This window comes from Lepidothrix coronata, unplaced genomic scaffold, assembly GCF_001604755.1.
Source record: "Lepidothrix coronata isolate B3197 unplaced genomic scaffold, Lepidothrix_coronata-1.0 Scaffold58, whole genome shotgun sequence".
NCBI lineage: Eukaryota > Metazoa > Chordata > Aves > Passeriformes > Pipridae > Lepidothrix > Lepidothrix coronata.
The window spans coordinates 859,603-870,605 of NW_016690238.1; the positions used below are offsets into that span (position 1 = coordinate 859,603).

Here is an 11,003-nt window from a genome sequence, read left to right on the forward strand (position 1 = left end):
GTCGGTGTTTCCGCGCTCCCCTCAGCGCGGCGCCGCCGGCCGGGACAGGCCGAGGGGCAGCACTGGCTCCGCGGCGGCGGCGGGACAGAAGCGGCCCCGGTCCCGAAACCCCGGTCCTGATCCCCCCTCACTCTCGGCCCCCCCCTCACTCCCGGAGCCCCCCCTTCCCTCCCGCCCCCGCCGGTACCTGCGCGCGGCCCCGCGCGCCGCCGTCATGCCCCGCGCGCCCCGGCCTCCTCGCGCAGCTACGGCGCCCGCCCATTGGCCACACGACGCTTCTCCCCGCCCCTGCCGTCCGCCCACTGGTCGTCTTCCGCTCGACCCCGCCCTCCCCACACGCCCATTGGCCGCTCTCCCCACGGGCCCGCCCCCTTCGCGCGCCGCCGCCGAGCACCGCCCCCGCAAACAGGCCACGCCCATCGACGGGAGGGGGCGGGGCCCGGGTACTCACACGGGCCGCAGAACCGCCTCTTAAAGGGACCGCTGTGCTCCAGCGGCGACCTCGGCTGGCACAGCCGGGCTCCGTGGCCGCCCTCGGCTCTCTCACGCCCGAGGCCAGGACCCCGTAGGCCGCCCCCAACCCCCACAGACACCCCCCCAACCCCTTCGAGACTCGTTCCCCCTCAATTCCCTTAGACCGCTCCCTCGGGCTTTCCAACCCCTACAGATGACCCCTCCCTTGTTACCCCCAGCCCCTGTAGACCCCCTAAACCCTAACCGACTCCTCCCCTGGACCCCCAACCCCTCCAGATCTCTCAGACCCTTCCACCAGAGCCCCCAACCCCTGCAGACCCCCCCCCCAATGAGCAGATCAGCCCAGCAGGTGCTTCAGCTTCTCTTTATTGATGGACAGTTGTGCTCTCCCACCCCAAGGCCCGTCAGAGTGCTGGGTGAGGGGGGAAGGGACTCTGGGATGGTGGGGGGACACGACTAACACAGGAGACAACGCTGTAGGGGAGCACAGTAAGCTCTTGCACGGAGCCAACACCCTCCTCCTGCCCCCATCCCAAAATAACCGGAGAGGGGGCTGGATTCACTTCGGACTGGGCCTGGGGAGGTGTGTGGCCCCATGGGAAGGGGTGAGTAGCAGCTTGCCTCGAGCGAGGGGTCTGGCGGAACCATTGACCACACATCGCCTCTCTCCTTCCCCAACCCCCCAGAGCAGGGCCAGGAAAAGGACATTTTACACCCTGAGGACAGTCACCAGGAACCTCCTAAGCCAACTCCAACACACATCAAGGCAGGACTTCACTACGGGGGAGAGGTTTTTTAAAAAACTAAACACTTCAAGTATATTTCTTTTAGTGATTTAAGGTCTCTTGCCCCTGCTGCTGCTGCACTGGGTGGTGTTTAGCAACCTACATCCACTCTAGGGACAAGGAGAACAGCGCAAGCAATGGCTGGTCTAATGCAAGAGGAGAGGGGGAGGGAAGGTGGGAAGGGAGGTGGGCAGGGGAAGGGAAGGCTGAGTCTGGTGCTCAGGGAACGGGCACCACACGCATGGTGTTGGTGTAGCCGGAGCCGGGGCGCCAGCCCGTCAGCACAATGACCAGGTCGCCGCTCTTGAAGAACCCACGGGCTTTGCCTGGGAGAGAAGAGAGAGGGGTCAGAGCCCAGGTCCACCCTGCCCCTCACCCACTTGTCACCAGCTCCCTGAGCCACCAAAGCTGCCTGCCCCACGGCAGTCGTGGCTCCTGGTGCGTATCAAGACATTCCCCCCACTTCCTGCTGTCCACCCATCTGCTTTGGGGTTCTCTGCCAACACAGAGCCTGGAATTCCACAACGTAGGATTTGGAGGGGCTGGAGAACAGTCACTCTGCTCCAGGTTTCCCCTGTCTCTCAGAGCGATGAGTGTCATAGTTCCATCACTCACCACCTTAAAACCAACCTGATCTTCTGCAGAAACCCCTTCTAAGGCAGCTGTGACAAACCCACTGCCCCATTTCCCAATCGGATGCTGCTGAGCCCATGCAACTACCACAGGTTTCCCAACGGGATCCGGTTACCACACAGGCAGCCGGTTCCTCTCCCTGTCACCAGAGCCCACGTTCAACCCAAAGCCCCACCCGGGGGCTCAGAGCCCCCCATCACTCACCGACGTTCATTCCCAGGGTGACGCGCAGATCCACGTCCTCGGCCCAGGCGTCGTGGGCGGGGTCCTTGCAGAGCACGGGGAAGATGCCGCGGTACAGGTGGGCCTGGCGGGCTGTCTGCTCGTTGCGGGTGATGGCGATGATGGGGGCACGCGGGCGGTACCGCGACACCAGGTGTGCTGACCTGCGGGGAGAACACACCCGGTGGAGCCCCACGTGCCGGCACTGCCGCCAGAGGGGACGGAGAGGACACTGTGTATGGCCAGCGGGAGCACAAGCAACCCACAAGGGCTCCCCAGAACCCCTGCAGGGACACGAGGGATGGCCACCCTGGTGACCATCTCCACGAGGAGATGCCAGCCAAGAGCCACTCACCCACCAGCTTGACACGGCTGAATTCCCAGTTAGGCAACTGGGCGGACACCACCTCGCCTCCCAGTTCAGCAAGTGCCACTGGGGTGTTTTGGTCCCCAGACAAGCCTTTCCTTGTCTGTGTTGCTATGTTAAACTGGCGAGGTGCCATTTATTCCAGCCTCTCCAAGCAGGCCTTGGCATCTCAACTGGGGTCCCTGCAAGTTCCCTCTGTTTTGAGGAGCTCCCGGTTTCTGGGATGGAAAGAGCTGGTGCCAGCAGCGCTCCCCAAAGCGTGCCAAGGAGGAAGCCATCTGCTGAAGCAGCAAACAGGCCAGTTGCTCCACACACAGCTCTGCTCCTGCACCCAACGGGAAGCAAATGCAACAGAGCCCAAAATTTATACTGGGAAGTTGGGCACAGAGGCCTTAAAATAGCAGCAGCACACCCTGGGTGGGGACTACAGCTTCCCTTTCCCTGGACACATCTGCAGACAGAGAAGAGATTCAAACTGTAAGGCCACAGCATCTACAGCTCCATCTTTCCAAGGGCCATGCCAGCATCTCCACTCACTTCTGCAGCCTTGTTTAGTGGAGCCAAGCTCAGCCACACAGTTTGCTGCTCAAAGCAGGCAGCAGCAGATGCTCCAAGCACCCAACCACACATCCCAGCTCTCAGACAATCCTTCCCACGCTGTCCAAGCCGCCTCCCAGGAGTTCCAGGAGATCCACGTACTCAAAGGTTTAACTGAATCCACAGCTAAAAATATTCAAAAGTCAAAGTTCAAAATCTCTTTAAAAAGGTCAAGTGTAAGGCTAGAACCCTGGATAAAGATACCTTAGAAGCATGAGGGTAACCAGAACTTTACACTTATGGTTCCCTCACCTCTGCACAAAGTGGCTGCTCCAAATCATTTTAAGCTGTAAATTTAGGTGAAGGATTTACTGATGGTCCCGGTCTTCAGGTAGATTATGCCCAGCACACACAGCCACACCTCTGCTGCTGCTCTACTGCTTTGGTGCGAATCCAGGGCGAGAAATCCTGATTTTCTTCCAGAAAGCAGCCTGAGACTTATGGTCAGACGTGCACTGGGAGGGGACAGCCTGATTCCTCTAGATGGAAGAGCTGATCCATGAGGCTCCAGCTGCCTTCCCACAACTGGAAGAACAGGTCTCTGTTGGGCAGCTGTTACCATTGCTGGACAGAAATCCCAAACTACATCACTCCAGCATGTCTCTCACCTGCAGCCACTGAGCTCACCTGGGTCCCTGCCAGACACTTGCCTGTGCAGAGATTATTCACAGGCAGGCACAAGGAAGCCTGGAAGAGGAAATTTCCAAAGCTTTCCCTTTCCCTAACAACCCTAGGCTACACGGTCCCTCTTTGCTCCTCGGGCTCAGGCAAGCAGGGCTGATGCCTGCAAAGTTCAGCAAGGGACCAATAATTTGGATGCTATGAAAGGCCAAGGCCTTGAATTAAAAAAAAAAAAAAGTAGATTCTGCATCCACTGAACTTCTGCCTCACTGTTACATCGACGGTTTCTTGCCAAGAAGTTTGAACTGGAGTTGCAACACTTATTTTCCCTTGGCTCTTCCAGCCGGCGCCACTGGCAGAGCTGCCACTCACAGCAGCAAGAGGAAGCCGGGCTCGGAGCTGGTGCCACGCTGGCAGAGACAGGCTGAGGAACCCGGAGCACACGGATTGAGTCCATCTCCGAGGGACCAGCACTGCAGGCAGGCCTAGGCTCCCAGTCACTGTCAGAACCAGGTTCCACCTCTCTCTCAGGGCCGTGTTCTTGGGATCCTCCTTCCCCCACCCTGTCACGTAGTTGGCTTGACCTGGGGGAACCTGTCCCCTCCTACCTTCCAGACTTGGTGAGGACAATAATGGCCCCGCTGCAGCACTTGAAGGACGCTTCCACAGCGCCAACAGCAGCGGCCTCGGTGGGGTCGCAGTTGAGGGGGGTCAGACGGCGCAGTTCCTCAAACAACTGCCTGTGAAAGATGGCGGCTTCGGCCTCCCGGGCAATCTATAAGAGCAACACGCATTCGGGATGACAACACTCACAGCACCACTCGGGCAGCACAGGGAGGGCGAGGTGCTCTGTCACAACGTGGCACAGCAACACCGTCACCACACGGCGAGCCCAGATTGAGCTCAACACGCCGGGGTGATGCCACGGCACTCAGCCACCCCAACACCACATCCCTGGAGAGGAACCATTCGATTTCCCAGGTGTTCTTTTCAAAATGGTGGCACCTCGCCCTGCCGTGTCCACACTCAGGTAACACTCATGCCAACTGCCAGGCACTCTTGCTCTGCTCCTGCCTGCTGGGGTCCCTCCCTGGCACAAGTCAGCTCAGCCCACAGCAGTTACGCAAGGCCAGCACGGGCTGAATTCCTGCAGTGTTAGAACGCAGCGTGTTTTTGGTATGGAAAGGGCTGGCCCTGAGCCCCTCTCCGAGCCCTACCTGCCGGACTCGGTCAGGACTATCAGGGCTGCAGCTAAGCACTTAAAAGAGGCCTCCACCGCGCCCGCCGCCATGGCATCGGCAGGGTCCCTGTTGTTAACATTGAGCCGTAAAATCTCCTCGAAGAGCGGACGATGAAACATTGCGGCCTCGGCCTCCCGAGCGATCTGCAGCCCCCAGGGGAGGGAAGGAGGAGAACAGGAAAGAAGAGAAGGAAAGATATACCAGAGGAACATGAGATCACGTTAATTTGCCCAATCATCATAGTAATGCATGCAAGAGGGTATTAGGATCAAGCTGTGAAACTTTTTGGCTCTCAGGTTGTGAGTTTGCTGAATGCAACCCAGACTAACATCCAGCACATCGTGTGAATGGCAGGGCCAGTCACCAGGCAGGTATTCCAAAGGTGGCTATTCATTGCATTTTGGAGTCCTGTCAGAGCAGGTAAACACAGACTGCTTTTCAAGAAACAGAGCTAGCCAGCTCAGAGTCAGAACTTATTTTGTTACAGCTGCTTATGACTCCCTTGAGAGACTCTTTTGCCACCTACCAGCCTGCCCACAGTCCTGCCTGTTATTCCTCAAGAATCTCTGTGGCTTCCTTTCATACTCTCCTAACACCACAGAGCTCTGCTGTAACAGTCTGCATGGAGCCAACGTGCAAATAATGCACTTTTAACGTGAGCCCTCAAGGTGGGACACTGGTCCTTCTCAGCTTTGTTAGATTTAGTTTAACTTGAGAGCAAATAAAGATTTAGTTTAAGCTGAGAATCAATAAAGGTTTAGTTTAACTTGAGAGCCAGTAAAGTTTCACCTCCAAGTGGGATACCAATTTCCCTTCTGGTAATAAGGAAACAAACAGGAACAAGTCTTCCTTATAGGGCTGTCACAATGTGGATGTTGAGGAGTTTGTACAGTGCCAGACGTGACAGATGAGAGGGACACAGGCACAACTAAGGACTTTCTGTTCCTGCTGAGCATTGGCAACAGGTTCAGTAACCTGCTCATCCCAGCACCTTGGGAATCACTCCCATCTCAGGAGGCTGCATTAGCCCCTGACAACCCGATAAAGAAGGCTTGCAGAGACCAGAAAAGCATGCAAAGGTTGACCATGTTCAAGGACAACTTCATCCAGTTATTTCAGAAAGGGAGCAGCCACTACACAAAGCACAAGTTCCTGTTTAATTAGAGATCAACGTGTCATTATAGTGAAAGCTTTGGAGTTAAAAAGTCAAGAATTTTCCTACTCCAGTGTTGATGATTTATTTTATATGATGCTGGGAATTATCCCTTCCACAGCTATCAGTTTAAGCCAAAGTAGTTAAGTATCTTATGTCTAAAAATAACAGGACACATGGGGCAGGCCAGAATAGCAGGCTGGTGCCAACTTGTCCTCAAGCCGTTTGTTACTGCTGGCTTTAGATAAAATGGGAGTATTTGCCTCAAAACATTCACTCCAAATGCAGGAGCTGGGAGCCAGGCAGTTATCTTCAGCCCTGGTACAAAGGCAGCAGCTCTGTGCAGCACACAGGGCAAACCCAAGCTTAGCAGGAAGCCTGCGTTCCCCAGGTGTAATGGAACATGGGAATACACGTGTCTGCTTTGGCATGGCTGCAGAGGGACAGCAATCCTTAACTCCACCCCAAAGCTGGATCTGCTCATGCAGGAATAGCTATACAGGGTTGGTGCATGGTTGGAAATACCAGGGAAGGTGGGAGAAAGGGAAATGGAGTGGCTGTTTAGACCTTGGTCCCCTCAAACAGCATGGACAGGGTGATGTTTGAAGACTAGTGTGGACCATGGACTTGAATGGGAAGGAAGCCCACTCCCATTAGCAGGAATCAGCCTGCCCAGTATTTGGAAGTTTACCACTTAGGTGGAAACACCCCCTGCTCTGGCCATGCTGCAGGTCTCCAGGCTGTGGTTACTCAGAGCATTATTGCTGGGCTCGACTAACACCAAGGGAAACAGCTCAGAGGAAAGATCCTGGCTGTTCTGGGACGTGCTCCTACCATCAGAGTTGGCACCTTGCTGCCTGGAACATCTTACATTCAACAAAGGGAATCTGTGTTTCAATTTCTGCACTGAGGGTTAAAGCCTTCAGTGTTTCCCCAGGGGCTGGTGGAATGAACAGCACTATCCCCAGGTCTGCAGGAAGAGGGAAGCAGGTGCAACAGGTCCTGAACTCAGGCTACAGATACAACACAACCTGCCCAGGCCAAGGAATTAATGCCAGGATGAAAACCCAGGTGGTGTAAGGTTTGCTGCAGCAAGTTCCCAACTCTTGGTAGGAAGTCAACCCTTGTGATTTAAGGGGTGGAAAATGAGGGAGAAGCTTTTAGATGCACTGTTAGCATTTGGCCTGGAAAGGAGCAGTCACTGCCCAGTCATCATCAAGTCATATTTTGCATTTGCCTCGTGCAAAAAACACCACTCCATATTGAGATAAAAGTTATTTAGGTAACACACTGCAAACCAACACTGGCTGAGTTGATTAATCTATAAAATCTGAACTGCAAATAAAACTGGTGAGAGTTAGAACTGGTGAGAGTTATCACTGCTGTGATTCACAGCACTGCTAACTGGGGAGCAGCAACACTTCTAGGTACTTGACATCAGGCTTTTATCAGCTGAAACTTGAAGCAGAGCAGAGGTTTCTGGCAGTTCAGGCATGTAAAAATATGGTGCTGTCAGTACTCATGCAACAAACCCCCCCAACACGAGCACACACCAGGTGCTGAATGCAGCAGTGCTGTAAACCAGCCTCAGGAGCCTCCCCCACCCCTCCCACACTGCAGTCAGCCAAAACCTTTCATTATCTACAGATAAACTGCTTAAGCAGCTCCTTGACCTTGCAGAAGTTTAAGGCATTAATATGCCACTGTAATAGGACAGTGGACAAAACTTCTATCAAGGTAATGGCAAAACCCCCTTTACCCTGTCCTAAGCAAAAAGAAATGGGAAGTTTCATATGTCAGAGCAGCTCTCAACTCTGCCTGACAACAGTTTGGAGCACAAAAACCGAGGTGCCAGGCCCTCAGGACCATATTTGATCGATAAAAACCCACCCACAGCAGAACGTGAGCAAAGAAATGCCAATTTTGGGCAGCTGGGCACATTTTTGGTCCCCGTGTGCCCGGCCCAGGGCAGGGCAGGGCAGGGCAGCACTCACCAAGTGCTGCATGCGCACGGCCTCCAGAGGGTAGTCGCCCTTGGCTGTCTCCCCGGACAGCATGATGCAGTCTGCGCCGTCCAGCACCGCGTTGGCCACGTCGCTGCCCTCGGCGCGCGTCGGCCGCGGCTTCTTGATCATGCTCTCCAACATCTGGAAGAGAGCAACCCGGAGAGGTCGAGATGCTGCCAAAGGAAGCAGCTGCTTTTTCATTAGTGCACTTCAATGCTCTTGATAGGGTGGGCAGAAAGTGGGATGCAGCCTAAGAACTCTGGGAGAAGTGTTCTCTGTGGGTATGGAACAAAACATACCTGAGAGGTGCCTGGTCCCTAAATCAGCTTTGAATTTAAGCATCTACTAGCAAGGAAAACAACCTATTTAGTTTTGTACCCACTATACATTTATTCCTTTTCCGGGGAAATTTAACCCACAGAACATCCCAGACATGACATTCCAACTTTTTATTAAACTTTCCAACATAAGGCTTGGACCAAGGAACCCAGAGCTCTTTAGAGCAGAGTGTGGCATTACATGTATTTTTGGAAGCTCAGATTCAGTCATACATTCCCAAATTTGGGCTTTTTACATCTAGAAATCAAAAAGAGCAAGGTCTGACCCAATAAAGTCACCTTCATCCAGCACAGTATTTCAAATGTTTTAGATAATATAAACAGGGATATAAAGTCAGAACAGCCAACTCCACGAGCTTCCTAAGCATCCACTCTCAAGAGAGTGAAAAACAGGACAGCTTTCCATGAGGTCAGCTCTTCCTAACCCTTCTCCACACATCCAAGCCTGTCCAGCTCTCCTGTCTTCCTCAGCTTTCCCCAGCTGGATCTCACCACTGCACAAACACCGCTCATATCCCATGGGGCACTGCCTGAGGCAGCATTCCAGCTGCATTTCAGTAGCAATACAGGCAAAAGAAGGAGGATATGCCACTGTACATCCAGAATTTTGTCTGATGACTACTGTCCAGGGACAGTGTTTGCTTCCACAGCCCGTGTGCAGAGCAAGCACAGCAGGAAACCAGCTCTCTCAGTGCCTGAGGACTGTCTGCATGTGATCCCTATTGCTCCCAGAATAAGGAGATGGATCTTTCAGTCAGTTCCTTCTGATGCTGCAGTGTGGGTGCATCTTCTAAGACACCTGGAAGCCTGGGCAAGTCTTCCCCCTCAGGCACAGATGTAATGCCACAAGATGCCAAGGCAAATTGTGCCAGTTTTCCCCAGAATATGTTCAGTCAGCCCAAAAGGCTCATTATCTCATGATGTTTTGAGGTGTAAAACCTTCAGCAGGCACCCAAGAGGTCCTGTAACCTTACTGGGGAGGTTCCCAAACACAGAAGTGCCTCAACATGAACTCCTCAGCTATGAGCAAAACCTCTTTGCTCTTGGCATCTCACTGTCTAATCAACGCTACCAAGCCATGGCAGCTCCCAATGCTTCCTCCTGGCCAGATTCTGGCCATGAGGAGCCAATGGTGTATTTCCAGTACCTGAGTGGCACAGATGATGGGTTTGCCAGCCCTGTTGCAGCGCCCAATCATCATCTTCTGGGCGAGGAAGACTTTTTCAGCCGGGATCTCGATGCCCAGGTCACCACGGGCCACCATAATGCCATCGCTGGCCTCCATGATCTCATCGAACCTGACAGCGAGACAAGAGCTGTGTTATCCCATTTGTTCTGCAAAGCACCCTTCTATCTGCTCTGTCCTCCTCTTCTGGAAGGGAGCATCGATCTAGAGCGCCGTCAGCACACGGCCTTTCCACGGCCTGTTTGTGTTCCTGCAACGCCAAGGAAGGAGGAAGAAAGCCAAGACCGAGGCACAGCACACGTTCAGTGCCACACAAAGCTGTCTAAAGCTACAGGAAGGGAGTGTGAGTTGATTTATTTCAGTCTGACAAACCTGAAGTGCCCCCTGCCCAAAGCTCACCTGCGCACACCCTCGTGGTTCTCGATCTTGCTGATGATCTTGATGTTCTTTCCCTTCTCCCCCAGCACCTTCCTGACAGCGTGGACGTCGGAGGCTTTGCGGATGAAGGAAGCAAACACCATATCCACGTTCTGCTCCACACCGAATTTGAGGTCCTGAATGTCCTTTTCAGAGACGGCGGGCAGGTCGACGGCAGCGCCGGGCAGGTTCACGCCCTTCTTGCTGCCGAGCATCCCGCCGTTCTCGACCTCAGTCATGACATAGTCCTTGCCTGAAACACGTGTTCCCACAGTCAGTGTTTGCCAGGAAGCTCCCACTACTGGCTCCCACCTCCCCTGTCTGGGAACAGCAGTTCCAACAGCAACACACAAGATAAAAAAGAACAGCATGTCCCTTCAGAGCATTTGTGTACCACACAAGCTCCCAACCCACCCTTGGGAAGGCAACACATTGGTTTAAAACAACTTCTACGTGTTCTTGGAGAAGATGCCAATTGTTTTGTGCAGGAGATTGGCAATGTCTTCCCCCCAAAAGGCTCCCAGGTTGCACCTCTGCACACAGGAGCCCTGTTACACCAAACTGAGCAGCTCAAAAGCCTCACCTCAGTGTCCATACACGCTCAGGGATTAGAGGTTCCAGTACTTTAGGGAGCACTATAAAGGGAATATCATGGAACTACCCTTGCCTCTAAATTCCCAGTTAAAGCAGGTTCTGTGTCTAACCACAAAACTCAGGGTCTGTCCTGTAGAACTAGTTAAATCCTGCATTAAGAGCATGAATTAGCTTGGCTGAACAGGCTTTGATCATGAGCTGTGGTATGGCCCTACAACATGTCCCCCTTTGAAGAGAGTTTTTAGAAGCCAGTCCAGGGAAATCCAGCTAAAGTTAGTTTTTGGAAAATTCCTACACTTAAAGTAGAGAAGGTTTGGTTTTAAGTCTCACTGCAGCACCAAGAACCATGTCCTCCTTTCTTTAATATAC

General features: G+C 53.6%; 1 protein-coding gene across 4 annotated transcripts in view; it reads right to left on the reverse strand.

Annotated features, from left to right (window-relative positions):
• Nucleotides 1-822: 822 nt before the first annotated feature.
• PKM (pyruvate kinase, muscle) overlaps nucleotides 823-11,003 on the reverse strand; it is a 19,857-nt gene continuing 9,676 nt past the window's right edge. For 3 of the 4 annotated variants that reach the window (XM_017816823.1, XM_017816824.1, XM_017816821.1), the window contains exons 6-11: nucleotides 10,023-10,293; nucleotides 9,585-9,735; nucleotides 8,088-8,240; nucleotides 4,917-5,083; nucleotides 2,097-2,278; nucleotides 823-1,585 (exon numbers count right to left, since the gene is read on the reverse strand). In XM_017816823.1, coding sequence (XP_017672312.1) covers nucleotides 1,479-1,585; nucleotides 2,097-2,278; nucleotides 4,917-5,083; nucleotides 8,088-8,240; nucleotides 9,585-9,735; nucleotides 10,023-10,293 — 1,031 coding nt within the window. In that variant the 3' untranslated portion in view covers nucleotides 823-1,478. Of the gene's footprint in view, nucleotides 1,586-2,096; nucleotides 2,279-4,307; nucleotides 4,475-4,916; nucleotides 5,084-8,087; nucleotides 8,241-9,584; nucleotides 9,736-10,022; nucleotides 10,294-11,003 lie in introns of all 4 variants that reach the window. The other variant, XM_017816822.1, reaches the window with a different exon arrangement.